Here is a 17629-nt window from a genome sequence, read left to right as displayed (position 1 = left end):
CCTGCTCCCTCAATCGCCCCAGAGTCTGGCCAGCCATACCTGGGTCCTTGCTGTCTCTAGATACGTCAGGTATTTGCATCTATTCCCTCTGCCTGGCATGGATCAGAGGCAGGTAAGGTTTTGTGGCTAAGAGTGAGGATTCCAGAGCAACTTTTCCAGCTCTGATTATGTGCCTTGGTTTACCCATCACTACAAAGGGGCTGTACTGATAATAGCAAGTTAATGGACATGAAGCATTTCGAGAGAACCCTGGCCTGTTAGAGGTTCCAGCTCACCTCCTCTCCTCTGAGCCCTGGGGAAGTACTTAGATGGTGCTTGTCAGGGGTCCCTCTTCCCGCTGTCCCAAGAGCAGTGGGACCTGACTCCCTGGAGGTGCACAGTCCAGGCAGGTTGGATGGAATTGAAAATTGCCACGACGTGATGAGGGACTGCCTGGCATTGAGACACTCAGGGGCCAGCACAGACGCTAGTAAGCCGTGGGTGGTCTGAGTGAGACAAAGAGGATGAGACCAGAAGAGGTGCTAGAGGTCAGAGTTCAGCTCCTCTGCTTGCACACAGAAGGCAACCAAGGCACAGGGAGGGCAAGGCACTGATGTAAGGCCACACAGCTAAGGTGTAAGGTGAGGATTCAGACTCCTGTGTGTGGGGCTCCAGGATCTCAAGATCCTCCCAGCTCAGCCCCAGAGAAGCCTTCTTCCCACAGAAATGCCTTTAAGACTGGGTCCTGCTGTTACAAGGCATAGGCCTGCAGTCAAAGAAGAGCTGGGGTCTCCAGGAGGGGAGCATTACCCCCAGGATAAGCTGGCTCCTGTGAGATGCTTACCAGAGCCTCTGGTGCCCCAGCCTGCTAGGCCAGAATCTCAGGTGGCCTCACAGAGACTCCTCTGACACCTGCATGGTTTGTCTGACAAAAACGAGAGAGCCTTTTTGGAGCCATATTTCTGAGGCATGAATGCCAACAGCCCCTTGGTTTTCTTAAGAGCAGCAGGGCATAGTGGTGCATGTCTGTAATCCCAGTGACTTGGGAGGCTGAGGCAGGAGGATTACAGGTTGGAGGCCAGCTTTAGTAATTTAGTGAGACCCTAAGCAACTTAGTGAGACACTGTCTCAAAATAGAAAATAAAATAAAGGGCCAGGGACTGGAGTTGTGGCTCAGTGGTAGAGCACTTGCCTGGCATGTGCGAGGCCTGGGTTCAATACTCAGCACCGCATATAAGTAAATAAAATTTACTTATTGACAACTAAAATTTTTTTAAAAAAACATTTACTAGGGATGTGGTTCAGTGGTTGGGCACCCCAGGTTCAATTCCTAGTACCAAGGAAGGAAGGAAGGAAGACTGACTTTAAAAAGAAAACCAGCAAGATTTGTCCTTGCAGAGTTTGTCCTGGAGGAAGCCTCCTGCTGTGGTTGGGTCACTTTTGCACACACCAAAGGTGGGGTGCCTGCAGAGCCCCCCATTAGAGCAATACAAACAGCAGCCTAATTGCCTGGGTCCAAGTCTTTTTATTTTATTTTTTGGTACCAGGGATTGAACTGAGGGGCACTGGATGACTGAGCCACACCCTGGCCCCATTTTGTGTTTTATTTAGAGCCAGGGTCTCACTGGGTTGCTTAGCACCTCGTCATTGCTGAGGCTGGCTTTGAACTCTCAATCCTCCTGCCTCAGCCTCGCAACCCACTGGGCTGACAGGCATGGGCCACCGCGCCCAGCTGGATTCAAGTCTTGTTGCTCCTATCTTTTCCTTTGGAGGCCTTTGGCAAGTCGCTTTAATCTCTCTGTGCCTCGGTTTACCCATCACTAAAGTGGGGGTGCATTGATAATAGCAAGTTAACAGACTTGACGCATTTTGAGGGGGGCGGGCCTGTCATGTTGGCATGTCCTCCTCTGGGGTCCTCTGAGCTCTTCCATTTGGTTCATCATTGTTGATGAAAATGAGAGGAATTCTCATCTGGATGCAGCTGCAGAAGAAAGAGGGCCCTGGGTTTTCCTGCAGTTGTGGATGGGGCCGCCAGGCATCAGGATTGGAAAGGTGATGTTTCTGCCCTGGGGTGTTGGGGTGGGGGAGCCCGCAGCTTCTCCTATATTGTGCTTTTGGAGGTGTCCTAGAAAAGCCAAACCTCCAGGCTGTCAGAAGCTGAGAGTGGATGGGAAGAGCTGGAGCCTCAGTTTCCCCATCTGTCCCCAGGTGGTGGAGCCCAGCAAGCCACACTCTCATGGCCCTGCTGCTTTGGTCCCACTGGGTAGCCTCAGCTAGATCACAAGGTCACATAGTCTAATGGTTTCAGAGAATTCACAAAAGCAGGGTCTAGGAGGCAGGTGCTGGGTAAGCAGATCCACCAGACTCTGAGTCCTGAGTGACCTTGGGCAGTCATGTGGCCTCTCTGAACCTCATATCATCTGCAAAATGGGAGAGTAATGATTGTTTTCGCTTCTGTGTATTCAGTGCTTACTGGGTTAGGCTTGGTGCTAGAAAATTCACACACTGTATGAAGTGGATTCTGTTGATCCCATTGAGAGGGGAACAAAATTCTTGAGGAAAAAAAAAGATGAATTACTTGCAAGTCACAGTGAAGTGCTATGAAGAGCTAACATCCTGCATATAAGAGTAAGAAATGCACCTAGGTCTACAGTTACCTCTCAGGTGGGTCCAGGCAGCTCAGCCTTGCCAAGAGTTGTGGAGTGTCTTTCCTTCATCCCTTGAGTAAGAGCATGCAGTGGACTGGGAGTGGGGCACGAAGTTGGGTGTCTGGAAGGATCAAGCTATTCTTTTGCTGTGTGACCTTGAGTCAGTCGCTAGCCCTCTCTGAGCATTTTTGTTCACTTGTAAACTGCTGATGTAGACCAGGTGCCTCAGTGTGGCATGGAACAAGTCTGGACAGGAAGGAAGCTGCTTGGGTCCCGTTACACATGGGTCCCAGAGCGGGGCCTCCCATCTTGACCACCAGCTGTCTTTCCTGAAGTCTGTATCCCAGCCCACTCCTAGCTGACTTCTGAGGCCATGTTCAGACACTAGCATTGGAGACTGTCTCCAGCTGCCCCTTGTCCTTCTCCACGGAGCCCTCCCTGCCCTGCAGGGCACAGTGATAGAGGGCCACCCAGGCCACACTTCAACCCTCTCTCAAACCTTCTGCAGCTGATCTTCAGCTGTTAATTGGCCCCCAGCCTTGCACACGGTTTTTCTACCACAAAGCGCTTGCACGGCCATTCAGTTCTTTGAATGGCAGCCCGAGCTGCCTTTTTTTTTTTTTTTTGGCACTTCCTGTGAGCCAGGCTCTGCACGCTGGCCAGCCCCTTCCCAGGCATTATCTTGCTTCCGATTCTACTGGCTATTATGCAAAGTTCCAAGGACCACGTTTGCAGAAAAGGAAACTGATATCATGCAAGCTAAATATCAGCCCGTGCTGACAGACAGGAGCCAAGCCCCGGGAAATACTCTGGGTCATCCCATCTCACAGCCAGAGCCTGCTGTGGGGACCCGAACCACCAATAGATCTGGGATAAGAACCTAAGGTTCTTCATTCCTGATAGGTTCCCCCAGGGGGCACGGCTGCTGTCCTTGTCCCTTAGAGAACCACACTTGGGCTAGCAAGCCAGAAGAGAATTGCTAGACCAGATGAGACTCCTTCAGGATAGCTGCAGCTTGGCAGCCTCAGTTTCTTATCTGTGGGACCAGTGAAGCAGCTCTCGGTTCGCAGAGCTGCACGAGGCCCAGTTGATAAAGCATCTGTGACGTGCGGTGCACACAATAGGCACTCAATACATGCTAGCTCTTCTCCCTTGATAGGAGCTGGCGCGGGTCTGAGTACACAACAGATGCTCAATGAAGCCTCGTGCCGCGGATCGAGCCAAGCATTTTTCCCCCAAAGGGGAGAATAGGCTCCATTATGTTTCCACTTGGCGTGAAGCCAGACCCAATATTAAATTTTTTTTTCCCTTGAACCGCCGCATTTCAAAAAGAAATAAAGGCAAGTGGAGCGATTGCAGTCTGAAGCAAGCCTCTGTAATTTCTGTAATTACAGAACGGGAGCGAAAGGGAAGCGGGAGGCAGTGGGGGCTCTTCGCCCAGGCTGCACCCCCTCCCCCACTCCACCCCACCCCTCCCCCCTCTTCCGCTGCTCCTCGGGCTCCATGGCCCAGTCCTGGCCTGGGACAATGGCAGCCCTGAGTCCCAGGCCTTGACCCTTCAGTCTCTGCCTAGGTTCCCCCACCCCATGCAGTCGTCTGTCCCTCTGATGCAATGGGACAGAGAGAGAGAGAGAGAGAGAGAGAGAGAGAGAGAGACTGTCCATACGGTCCCCTCCTCCCCTGGCCTGCCATCTGTCCCAGGGCTGGGCTGCTGACAGCCAACCCACTAGCAAGGACTGCAAGTCTAGGAGCCGGAAGAGAACCCCAGGCCACTCCCCAGTACCTCTACCCTGCTGCCACCATCCAAGTCTCCATGGTCTCTTGCCTGCATGCCCAAAGCTCTGAACGAGCCCCTCTGTGTCCATTCTTGCCCCTCTGCAGCCTCTTCTGAACAGCCTGAGTAACTCCTCCAGCTAAGTCACATCTCCCATTCCCTTTAGAATAAAATCCTAACTCCATTGCGGGCCCACCGCCTCTGACTAGATCTGTTCCCTCTGTCACTGCACTGCAGCCACCTTGACCATGCTGTCTTTCAAACATGTCAAGCCTTCTCCTGCCTCAGGGCCTTTGCACTTGCTGTTTTGCTGTCCTCTCTGCTGTATCCCAGAGTGTCATATTTCTGGTTCCTAATTCAAACTGAATTTTTTTTTTTTTTTGGCTCTGGTCAAAAAAAAAAAAAAAAAAAAAAAAAAAAAAAAACAAGCCCAAGGGCCCATTTTGACCCATTTTGCCACTTCTGATCTGGGTCTTCCAAACTCCACATGTTTTCTTTCCCTCACAAAGCCTCGCCTGTTCAGGGAGTGGCAGAGGTATTCTTTCTGCTTGGTTAGGTCCCCCATTTTGGTCAATGGCTTTAGGACTTGGTCACAGAGGCCCCGGAGGAAAGATGAGGTGTCATGGGGATGTTTACTGCCTCCCTGGCTCAAATCTATTTTTGCCCCTCCCCACAACACTTTAAAAACTTATACTGAAAGGATGACATTTTTTTAGTTGTCGATGGACCTTTATTTTATTCATTTATTTCTATGTGGTGCTGAGAATCAAACCCAGTGCCTCGCACATGCTAGGCAAGCGCTCTACCACTGAGCCACAACCCCAGGCCTCAAATGTTTTTAACGTATTGTGCAAGTACACAGAGCAGTAGGATTCCTTGTTAGGTATTGGTTCATGCACACAATGTAACGATATCATTTGGTCAGTTTCATTCCCCAGGACCTCCTTCTTTGCCCTGATCCCCTTCCTCTACTCTATTCGCTTTCTTTAACTCCATCCTTCCCAGAGGCCCCTGAGTGATCTTCTTTTAGAATCCTAATCTGATCACTTTTTCGGCCCTGCCCATCCTTATGCCAGCATTCAAAGCCCCTCACCAACTGAGCTTCCGAGCTTCACACTTTCTCATCTTTGTCATGCATTTCCATCCACTTGGGGTGTCTTTCCCTTTCTGAAGCTGGATGAACTCCTATTCAGCCTTCAAAACCCAGCTCAAATAGTCCCCTTCTCTGACTCAGTTAACTCCTTCCAGACCCACACTGTCTTGTTCTTTTACTTCTTGCAGCAAATCAATCACAGGATATTATGGTAAGCTCTTTGCAGAATTATTTCCCCTTTGAGGCCATGACATTGTCAAAGGCAGGGACCTTGTCCTATTAATCCTTATGCCCTATATGTCCCCACCAGCTCCCTGCACATAATAGGCCTTCAGTAAATACACACAGAATGAATCTTCCTGCTGGCAGCTATCGATTTGCTGAGGTAAACTCTGGTAACCTAGGTGTATCTCAGAACACAAAACGCTTTTAAAACTGTTCTGATTTCAGCCCTGGGCCCAGTGAGGACCTGTTGAATGAATGAAGGAGGGACTGAGTTGGTGACTGATCAGAGGACTGGTCACTAATGGTCTCATATTAACAGTGTCCTTTCGAATGCTGCTTTGGTGGAATTCAGTCCATGGTGGTATATTAAACACCTGGAGGAATGTGTGGGCAGATTCTTGGTCTTCAGAAGGTTGTCACCTGATGAGAAAGAACAAAAGACTCTGCAAGCAGGTCTTAGGGAGCGTGCCAGTCATAAGGAAGCAAGAGGTGTTCCTCCCACTGCTTTACCTGCAAGTCAAGAAGGCAAGAAGGGTCACAACCTCACCCTGATAAGGACATCAAAGACTCATATGGCTCCCAGAGCCATCCTGCAACACTGTCCCCAAGAGCCACCAGTCACAGAGCTGTGTCTCGGGAAGAGGGAAGTAACAACTTGCAAAGAGGTTTCTTCTGGCCAGGTGCAGCCATGCTCACTTGTAATCCCAGCAGTTGGGGAGGCTAAGGCAGGAGGATTGTAAGTTGGAGGCCAGCCTCAGCAACTTAGCAAGACCCTAAGCAACTCAGAGTGAGACCCTGTCTCTAGATAAAAAATAAAAAAGGGTGGGGATGTGGCTTAGTAGTAAAGCACCCCTGAGTTCAATCCCCTGATACCATAAAAAAAAAAAAAAAAAAAAGAAGAAGAAGAAAAAGGAAAAAAAAAGTTTCTTCTGCCTCTGAGATAATGAATGTTCTAGAAAGACATTGCCTTGATGTGACATGAACCCGCATACACCTCTGCTTTCTGCCTGCTGTTTTTCATAAGAAAGGGAGGTGACACATTAACTAGAATCAGCATTTAAAATTCCCAAATAGCTCTGCCCTGGCACTTCCTGGGACCCCCTCGATAGAAGTATGGGGTCTGGGTTTGTTCACTAGCAGGGTCTTTTTGTCATTTTCTTCCCATGGACCCAATATTTTTTTTAAAAAAAAACAAACTTTAAACAGAATCATTCTTTGTTTTATTAACCAAACACACAAGTGCACCACTCCTGACTTCTGACTAGCCCAGTGATGAGCTGGACCCTTCTGAATTGGTAGAAAGTTACCCAAAGAGATGAGATGTTTTTTCTTCACTAGTTTCCCCATGGGGACTAAAAGAATGATTCCCATTGGGGTTTTGAAAATGTTGAGAGAGCTGAGTAATAAGCCTTCAATCAATGTTCGTTGCTGTTATTATTATAATTGCTCACGGCCTTCTGGAAAGCAAGGCATGCTGGCTTGAGAACCACCCATCCATAGATCAAGGGTAACAATAACAATGACGTTGATGAGATTTGATGGCTGAGATTTCCTAATACCCACAGGGTGCCAGGCCTTAACTTAACATGCATCACATTTGTGACATCACTCAGTCATTATGTCCCTGTGAGGGAGATGTGGTTATTATGATTCTCCCATTTTACTGATGAGGATCAGCAAGGCGGAGTAACTAACCCAGCACTACTAAGTGCTGGAGGGAGCCAGGCTCAGTCACCTGGCTCAGTACCAAGGCAACTCTGCTGCCAGGCAAGGGGAAGAGCCTTCTCAATCCTGAATCCTCACAGAAGTATCAGTTGTGTTTGTTCAGAGATTCATGTCATCTATCTTCATTTATGCTGCATCTTCTAAAAGAAATACACCATGCATGGTTGGGTGGCTTTTGCTACGGGGTAATAGGCATTTGGCTGAATCCGAATACATGTCCCCATATTCTGGAGATCACATGTGTGTCCCCCTCACCTGGAGCTCTTCAGAACTGTTGCCATCTCTGATCCCTCAGGGCTTGGCATGAGGGGGTATTGAGAAGAACTCATGAACAGGACTTGCCAGTGGACCAGAGGGACCAGGCAGAGATTTGAGATGGTAACAGGAATCTAAAATCCAGTGTAAGCAAGGAGGGGAATGTACTGTATGATCATGAGGGAGGTCTCAGTCCATTGTATGTTGCTATCATAAAGTACCACAGACTGGGTCATTTATTATGAACAGAAATGTTTTGTCTCCTGGTTCTGGAGAATGGGAAGTTCAAGATGGAGGGACCAGCATCTGAAGAGAGCCTTCCTACTGCTTCATCTCATGGCAGGACAGCGAGAGCAAGAGAAGGTTAAAAGTGCTTTCATAACAAACCCACTCTCACAAATAAAGACCTAATCCATTGCCTGCCCTGTGACATAATCACCTCTTGAATGTCCCACCTCTCAGCACTTTGCACTGGGGATTAGCTTTCCAGTATATGACTTTTTGACCCATAGGAGGGATGTTTTGTATAACCAAGAGCAGGCATGTAGCCATTCTCAAGGAAACCTGGAGCTGCACACCAGAATGCTTTCAAGAGTCTCTTCATTGATCTCTGTTTTCTTCTTCTTCAGCTGACCAACTCTCTCTGCTACTCTGATGGGTCAAGGATGGCTGCCTCAGAGTTCCAGAGTCACTCATGAGCCTGCCTCTTCCTTAATCACATGCCAAAATCCCAGAGAAGGGATTTGATTGGCTAGCCTCAGTCAGGTGACCAGCCCTGGTCTGAGGTGATTGGATCAATTGAAACAAATATGGCCACTGGAATTCACAAGACTAGATGGTTGGAACGGTTAAGGGCACCATGGTTATGACAATTCATGGATGACCCTGTTCCCCAGAAGGTTTCCACTTTTGCCTTTCCCCCTTTCCTGAGACTGCTGTCTCCTGCGTATCTCAAGGCTCCTTGGTGGACCCCAGGATTGGCTGCCTCCTACTTCCTGCTATTCTTGAGCATGGGTGGTGGGCCCTGGTGGAGCCCAGGGCTCTCTCTGACATGGCCATACCCAGACCAGGATCTAGATGGGTGTCCAAAACAAGTCTGCAGGCCATGGAGGAGCTCAGACTGAGTGAGCGATCCCTGAGGACAAGATACAGGGGTGGCTGTACAGTATGGATTGGCTGAAGGTGCTCTGGGTCTCCGTGAACCCTAGGAGGAAACAGTGGTGCTTGTAATGGGTTCTGCATGTGAAGGGCCAGAGGGTGAGTGCACAGCAAACTAGGGGTCCCCTTCGGGGCGGAGCCAAGGGGAGGAGGCCATCTGGGGCAGGGCCCAGGGCCCATGGCACACATTGCTTTGGCTTAACTACATCTGAGAATCCACAGGGCAGTGCTTCCTCCACATGTTCCAGTTGGTCCTGAGGGTTCCATAAGTTTATTTTGTGATTTTATTCATTAAAACAACTTGTTTCAAACAGTCTAGAAATCAGAGAAAAACAAAAAAAAAAGCTCAGAGAAGAAAAATAAATCACTCAGAAATGAATCATTATTGACATCTTTGGGTATATTCTGCCAGTGTGGTTTTGTTTGTTTGTTTGTTTGTTTTAATGAACAGATCTGGTGCAGGAGTAGGGGAGGACAAAACAGGATCATTAAGAAAACAAGTTTTCAAAATCTGCTTTTCTCAGTCTGTAACGCTCTTCCCCATGTTCTTACATGGTCTTGTATAACCTTTCTGCAAAATCCAGATGGAGGACAGAAAAAAATATCAGCTAGACTAAACTTGAAGCCAGGCATGGTGGCACACGCCTGTAATCCCAGTGGCTCTGGAGGCTAAGGCAGGAGGATTGAAAGTTGGAGACCAGCCTTAGCAACTTAGCGAGGTCCTAAGCAATGCAGGGAGATCCTGTCTCTAAATAAAATATGAAAAGGATTTGGGGATGTGGTTCAGGGGTTAATCACTCTGAGTTCAATCCCCATTACAAAAAAATTAAAAAGTTAGATTAAACTTTTAATGTATTAAAAAAGAAAAATGTCAGCTGCATTCATTGACTCCTAGTGGGGCCTGTGGACCTGCAGCCCCCTTGCTGGTTTCTCTTTTCCTTCTTATAAAATTATGGAACGTCTTCCTCACATGCCCTTGAGCCCACCCTCACAGCTGTCCTGAGGGCAGTGGGTCCCCTCCTGCATGTTCCTGGCACGCTATGGGCCAGCACTGTGCTGCATGAACCAGCTGCGGTCACCCTGGCTGGGGACACTCTGCAGATATGTGCACAGCCCAGATCCTCTGGCAGCTTCTTGTGCCCCTGCCACCCTCTGCCTGGAGCTGCCCTCAGCCCTGCCTGTGTCTTCACCCTCTCTCCCCTCCCCCTCTTCTCTGCTTTGCAGGTTTTCTCCTGCCGAGGGAGCCTTTTTGGAGCTGACCAACCATAAAAAACCATCAGGTAATGTCCACCACCTAGCCAGGCAGGGGGATGACTCTCTCACAGCCTTGAAAGCTCATTTTTCGCCACAACTCTGCTAGCCCAAGAGATGTGACCCCATTTGATAGGTGGGGAAACTGAGGTTCAGAGCAAACAAGAAAAGCATGTACTAGGAGTATCGAGTGGAAGTACTAAGTGGTGTCAGGCAGACGGGAGATTGGAACTCAGGACTGATCCGAGTCTGGTTTTGTACTCTTGTCCTCTACCCCATGCTGCCTCTGAATTTAAAGAAATGAGAAGGGTGCAGAGTTGGCTGGAACACCCCAGGGATGACCAGGGGCTAAAGAAAGAAGGTCCTCGAAACCAGTGATCCTTTCTCAGTTGAGAGACTGGGGCTGGGCTTCCAGTGTAAAAATCTCCTTTTGCAGACAGACTCAGGGCTTCTCTACAACCCAACAAAGGATGTACTATTATCATCCTTATTTTGAAAGATAGGAGAGTGGGGCACAGAGAGGCTCAGAAGTTTCCTCAAAGTCACACAGCTCTGAAGTGGTAAAGTGGATGGTGAGCAGGGCTCCTAACCTTGAGACCCCACCACTTCCCCACCGCCTGCAGCCAGGACCCCTCCCTATGGAGCTCCTCCATCGCTTGCCCTGAATCACAGCAGTTATGGCCTTGTGGGAGTACAAACCTCCTAAATGCATCTTTGGAGGCAAAGATAAGAATCACTTAATAGTAAAACATTTCTGTTTGGAAGTTTGGGTGGCCTTGGGTTTCTCTCCTGAGCAGGATTATAAGGGAGGGTTGCACATGACACAGGTGGCCAGAGTCGAAGCTTGTGCCGGAGCCAGGCCGGCACGACCCCGCCTCCACCACCTCTCTCCTGGCCCTGCCTTGCAAACTCCAGGAGCAGGGCCTGGCGGGAGGAAGAGGGCTCAGAGAGACCCTGCTGCAGCTGCCAGTTCATTTGGGGGTAATGTCGTTACCATTATTTGGGGGCAAGAAATCTCCAGGACCTTACTACTTATCTTTGCTTAAAACCACCTAGAGTAACCTTCAGCCGCAAAGCTGTTGTCCACGTGGACCGGGGCTGACATCGCACGTCCATCCGCCAGGACCCCTGTGTCCAGATTCCGAGACATGGCCGCCAATGGCAGCAAGGTGGCTGATGGGCAGATCTCCACTGAAGTCAGCGAGGCTCCCATGGCCAATGATAAGCCCAAAACCCTGGTGGTGAAAGTGCAGAAGAAGGCCGGGGACCTTCCCGATCGGGACACATGGAAGGGCCGCTTCGACTTCCTCATGTCCTGCGTGGGCTATGCCATCGGCCTGGGCAACGTCTGGAGGTTCCCCTATCTGTGCGGGAAAAATGGCGGGGGTAGGTGGTGGCCTGGTGAGCTCCCAGCTGGGACTAGACCTACCAGAGAGGGCCCTGCTTAGGCATTCTTAGAGGGAAAGGCTCCCTGGAGCCTTTTTTCCCCTTTATTGACAGATTCCCAAAGAACAATTGTCCTGTGTTTACAACATCAAACGTTCATCTCTTAATTTTTCTTTTTCTTTTTCTTTTTTTTTTTTTTTGGTACCTGGAATTGAACCCTGGGGCGCTTTACTACGGAGCTACATGCTAAGCCCTTTTATATTTTTTATTTTGAGACAGGGCCTCAGTAAATTGCTGATGCAGGCCTCCAACTTGGGATCCTCCTGCCTCAGCCTCCTGAGCTGCTGGGATCACAGGCATGTGCCACCATGCCTGGCCCTCATCTCTCCCTCTCTCTCTCTCTCTCTCTCTCTCTCTCTCTCTCTCTGTTTCTCTCTCTTTTCGTTGTGGATGGACACAATACCTTTATTTTATTTATTTATTTTTATGTGGTGCTGAGGATCAAACCCAGTGCCTCACACAGGTTAGACAAGGGCTCTACCCCAGTCCCTTCATCTTTTAATTTTGAAAAGAACAGGGATATAGTTCAAGCAGAAGACACCCTTTAGTGTCCGTGTGGCTTTGGATGCTGCTTTGGAGGCAGGGTGTAAGGCGATCCTGGATGGGAGCCCGGGACCACCATGCGCCCACTGAGAGATGGTTTCCCCAAGCCTAAGGGCCACGAGGTCTGTCTTCTTCATCTCACAGGGGCCTTCCTCATCCCCTACTTCCTGACGCTCATCTTCGCTGGAGTCCCGCTCTTCCTGCTGGAGTGCTCCCTGGGCCAGTACACGTCCATCGGGGGCCTAGGTGTGTGGAAGCTGGCCCCCATGTTCAAGGGTAAGTGTCCCCAGCAGGGTAGTGGGGGTGTGGTCGTGCCTCTGCCTGCAGCCTACCTGAAGCCGGAGGCTGCAGACACCCCCAGCCCCTCTGCTAAGAGGGAGCTGCTCTGTGCACATCTGAGCAGAGTGGAGGCCATTGCAAGGGGCCCAGTGACAACTGATGTCACTGGTGGAACCTCATGCTCGCCATGCCTTGGATCCCACCGAGCCTGGTAATCCAACACCCTGGCCCCACCTGCCACCGGTCTGTTCTGGACCCTGCACAGGTCCTGGCTCCCTGTTTCCAGGTATATGTGACCTCCAGCCAGTCACGGCCTCTCTTCTAACCTCGCTGTCCCCCATAAGGCCCGACTCCAGGGTCAGTGATGTCCTCAGACCTGTGGAACAGGCAGGGCAGTGCTGTCAGGATGTGTGAAGTGGAGGTCGTGACCGTGTGCTCTGCTCCCAGGTGTGGGCCTTGCCGCCGCAGTACTGTCCTTCTGGCTGAACATCTACTACATCGTCATCATCTCCTGGGCCCTCTACTACCTGTACAACTCCTTCACCACGGTGAGTGGCCCCTTTCACCACCAACTCCTGCAGAAGCCAGAGTCAGAGTGCATCCTCTGTCCACTGGAACCTCCATTCTGCAGGCAGGGCCGTTCCTTGAGGGGTAAAGGGCGTGGTTTGGCTTCCAGAGCCCACTAGAAGGGGTATCATCTGCCTATTTTGTATGGACCCCGGCCAAGCTGGGTTTCAATCCTGACTCTACTCTGTACTGGCTGTGCCATTTCAGGAAAGAGACTTACCCTCTCTGTGTCTTGCTGTCCCCATTTATAAAGCAGGAATAAATCTTTGCCTCAATTCCTTAAAAGAAAAATCAGCAAATAGAATTAATTATACGATGATCCAACAATGCTTAGAATGCCCCAAGAATTGACAACAGCATCTCAAAAGAGACTCAGAGATGCTTTTTTACACCCCTGTTTTCAGCAACGTTATCCACAAGAGCCTGCAGGAGGGAACAACCCACCTGTTCATCAAGTGGCCAAAATGTAGCATGTCCGTACAGTGGAATATCATTCAGCCTTTTTTAAAAAAGGAAGGGTATTCTGATGCCTGCTGTAAGATGAGCCTTCAGGACAGTGTGCTAAGGGAAAGGAGTCATCACAAAAGAACAAATGCTGTATCTTTTCCCTTGTCTAAGGTTCATAGCATCGTCACGCACATAGAGATGAAAAGTAGAATGGAAGCTGTCAGGGTCTGGGGAAGTTAGTGTACAACGGAGACAGTTACAGTTTTACAAGATGAAAAGAATTCTGGAGATGGAGGATGGTGATGGTTGTACCATATTTTGGGTATATTTAATGCCATTGAACTGTGCACTTAAAAATGATCAAGATGGGCCAGGTGTAGTGGTGCATACCTGCCATCCCAGTGGCTCAGGAGGCTGAGGTAGGAGGATCCCAAGTTGGAGTCCAGCCTCAGCAACTTAGCGAGAACCTATCTCTCAATAAAAAAGAAAAAGACCTGGAGATGTGGTTAGTGGTTAAGCACCCCCCACAACCCCAGTTCAATTTCTGGTACCGAAAAAGAAAAAGAAAGAAATGATCAAGATGGCAAATAATTTTCTGTGACATGTATTTGTACCACAAAAGTTGGAAGAAAAGAAAAACTGAAATCCACCCCATTAGGTTGTTGTGAAGGTTAAGGAGCAAATACCTGCCAAGTGCCTAGAGCCAGGCCTGGTATAGAGCAAGGGCTGTGCTCTTATCATGACTGTGCAGAGAATTGGATGGAGAAGGTCTTCTCCCCAGGGTTGCATAGCTGGGAAGTGACTCCAGGGTGGACACAGGGACTTGATGGTATGGCTCGGAAGGCTTTCTCCCAGTGAGCAGAATGAGGTTCAGATTTTGTCTCTGATATTTAATAGCTGTGTGATCTCAAGCAAATTGCTGCCCCTCTCTGATCTATAAAATGGGAATCACAGGCTAACCTGCCTCCCAAAGCTACTGGGAATGAGAGGTGGGATAATGGCTCTGAGGAGGCTCAGGGGATAGTTGAGGGTGGATAGGGTGAGCGAACCCCTTTTGTCAGCCCTCAGATTTGTCCTCATGGCTCTGTCCTTGCAGACTCTGCCCTGGAAACAGTGCGATAATCCCTGGAATACAGACCGCTGCTTCTCCAACTACAGCATGGTCAACACCACCAACATGACCAGCGCCGTGGTGGAGTTCTGGGAGTGAGTATAGGACCATCCGTGGGGTGGGGGAAAGAAGGGTCAGCCAGGGCCTTGCAGCAAAGGCACCCTCAAAAGAGTGATGCAAGCTGGGCGCGGTGGTACACACCAATCATCCCAGCAGGCAGCTGGGAGGCTGAGGCAGGAGGATCGTGAGTTCAAAGCCAGCCTCAGCAACAGCAAGGCGCTAAGCAACTCAGCGAGGCCCTGTCTCTACATAAAATACAAAGTAAGGCTGGGGATGTGGGTCAGTGGTCAAGTGCCCCTGGGTTCAATCCCTGGCACATCCCCCAACCCAAAAAAAAGAGTAATGCAGGAGCCCGGTCATAGCAGTATTTTCAGAGGTGTGGGCAGGGCAGAGGGAGCTGAAGTTGCTTCCTCCTCCAGAGGACGCCAAACTGTGAAGGGGCCCGCTTGACATAACCAGTGACCTGCAGTAGATAACCCGAGTCGGACAAAGTTGGGGTCCACCAAGGAGAATAACTCCCCCATTCTCTCTCCTCCAGTCCTCCCATCTCCCCTTGGACAACCCAGTGAGAAATGAGAGGGCAAGGGGACACCCCCCAGGATGGCTGTCAGCCTCTCGGGGCACAGAGCAGGGCAGAGAAGATCGGAGAGTGGATCCAGAGAGATACATGGAAGGGAATGACCGAGCTAGCCCAAAGAGTCACCTGGAGAGGCCAGCAACCCCTGGGTTCATCTCTTTGGGGTAAAGGAAGCTGTTGTGTTGGGTCTCTGTGAAGGACCTGGGAGCAACCCAGAAGGTTCTAGAATGCCAGGGATAAGGAAGGAGCTGTTCCCAGAAGGTGTCCTCAGAACAAGCAATGGCCGGTCTCTCTGCGGGGCCACGTCCTTAACAAGCCTCTTTCCTTATGAATAAAACCCGAATCCTGCTTTGGTTGGTCCTGGAGCAGCTCCTGCTTGGAGCTCTCTCAGACCCCCTTAGGCTCTTCATTCTGATGTCGGTGATGAGAATCAATCAAGGCCATTTCCCCAGCTGTGAAGAAGGAGCAGCCGAGGCAAGTGTAGAAAGCAAGTTTTATCTGAAGAATCGAACAGAGATAGGCTTCTCCACAGAACTGGGTGTCTGAAGAAGTGGGGGTGTCCTGCCCCTTCTCCAAGTTTCAGAGTTCCTTTATTCTTTGGCCCCTTCTTCTCCCCTTATCTTGCCTACCTGACTAGTGACCCAAAGGTGAGCCAGAAGGTGGGGAAGGAAGCCTTCCAGGGGTGCCTTTCCGTGTCTGCCCAAAGGGGCAGGAAAGGAGCCACCCAGGAGGTCCTTCATTAACAGCTTCTCTCAGGAGGAAGAGGTCCCAGTAGGCAGGTAACCTTGGCAACGGGTGGAGGAGGAGGGGGAAGGGCTCCAGAGGTATTAGCTTTCGATTTCCTTTCCTTTCCAACCAACCCCCATCTTCTCTATCTGACCCAATCATTTATTACTTACCCTGACTGTCTTTGCTCTGCCTGCTTTCAGTTCAACCTTTTATTCCTTAAACATTTCTCAAGTACCTACTATGTGTTGATGGGACCATAGACCCAGATACGCAAACAGGAAACAGCAGCACCCGAGGATGGGGGCCGAGGGAGGGACGTGCAGGAGCCCCTGGGAAGCTGCTGGACCAGCCTGGGATAGGAGTGGTATGACCCACGGTGTTGGCCAGGCAGGTGCTGGCAGAGGGCAGGTTAGAGAGGGCGTAACAGGGGTTCAGCCTGATGGGGGTCGGGGGGAGCTGGGGTGGTAAGTGCCGAGACCAGAGGGGAAGCAGAGGCTGATCACATGACCTTGGGAGGCCTCCCGGGAGTTAGTGCTTCATTCTCTGAACAAGAGGGAGCTATTCTTTGCAGGATTTTAAGCAAGAGAGTGACATGGTCAGGCTTGTAGTTTAGAAGGATCTCTGGAGCCGCAGTGGTGGCAGAGTGAAAGCAAAGTTCAGGTCCCCCTAGAAGGATGCAGTGGCCCCAGGTCCCCGTGAGCAATTATGGCTGCTGAGCTAGGGCCCTGGCAGGTCCTGCTCTCTTTGACTTCCTCACCAAACAGCAGTTTTCTAGTGATTTCTGTAATGACCTTCATAGTCCTCGTCCACATCACAGGGATCACCAGGTCTGCACCAGGGAGGATATTGTCTGTGCTCATACCCAGGGCACCCCTGGGTCACTCCAGCTCCCTCCATCCCACGTGATTTCTCTTCCCTCTTCTGTTCCACCAGGCGCAACATGCATCAGATGACGGATGGGTTGGATAAGCCAGGTCAGATCCGCTGGCCACTGGCCATCACCCTGGCCATCGCCTGGATCCTTGTGTATTTTTGTATTTGGAAGGGTGTTGGCTGGACTGGAAAGGTAGGGGATGTGGGTGCAAAGAGGGAATAGAGGGACTGGATGGGACAAGAGATGGGTCAGCAGAGGGATTTGTGATGTGGGCAAGGATGCTCCATCCAAGGCGGAGTCCCTTTAGCTCTTTGGATCTCAGTCTCCTTCTCTGTGAAATGAGAATAAGATCCCCTACCTTCCAGATCAGCTGTGAGCGTTGAAGACAGAGATGCAATTCCAGTCTGTAGCTGAGTTTCATCTTCATCATGAATCCCATGAGATGGGTCTGGTGGCTGTCACAAAGCAGGAGCCATATGTTGCTCAAGGACTATTGAACCCACTTTTCCTGAGCATCTACTCTGTGCCAATCCTTATTCTCAGTGCTGGGGCCCCAGAGAAAAAAGTTCACATCCTGACCCAGGACAGATACATGAATAGTTAAGGACTCAGGCTCTGTATTCAAACAGTCTGACTTGGTTATCTGTGGGCCCCATGACCTCAGGCAAAACACTTTGCCTCTCTGCACCTCAGTTTCCTCTTCTGTGAAATTGGGCTAATAATAATGCCTATCCATATGAGAACCAAAGGAACCAGCAATTTTGCAGAGCAAAATTTCCAACGAGGGAAATTATCATTCATTTTGTTTTATCACAGCAAGTGCAGTGCAAGGCCAAGCTGGAGTGTCCAGCCTGGGGGTGTCGGGCGCTGACCAGTCAAACAGGGAGG

The 17629-nt window shown here is 50.1% G+C and overlaps 1 protein-coding gene across 1 annotated transcript in view; it reads left to right on the top strand.

Annotated features, from left to right (window-relative positions):
* SLC6A1 (solute carrier family 6 member 1) overlaps positions 1-17629 on the top strand; it is a 42969-nt gene that overhangs the window by 14262 nt on the left and 11078 nt on the right. The window contains exons 2-7 of the mRNA XM_079122606.1: positions 10082-10137; positions 11165-11494; positions 12242-12373; positions 12824-12924; positions 14487-14596; positions 16801-16933. Of these exons, the coding sequence (XP_078978732.1) occupies positions 11257-11494; positions 12242-12373; positions 12824-12924; positions 14487-14596; positions 16801-16933 (714 nt within the window). The 5' untranslated portion in view covers positions 10082-10137; positions 11165-11256. The remainder of the gene's footprint in view (positions 1-10081; positions 10138-11164; positions 11495-12241; positions 12374-12823; positions 12925-14486; positions 14597-16800; positions 16934-17629) is intronic.

This window comes from Sciurus vulgaris, assembly GCF_902686455.1.
Source record: "Sciurus vulgaris genome assembly, chromosome: 19".
Taxonomy (NCBI): Eukaryota; Metazoa; Chordata; class Mammalia; order Rodentia; family Sciuridae; genus Sciurus; species Sciurus vulgaris.
This window is presented reverse-complemented; position numbering and strand designations above follow the sequence as displayed.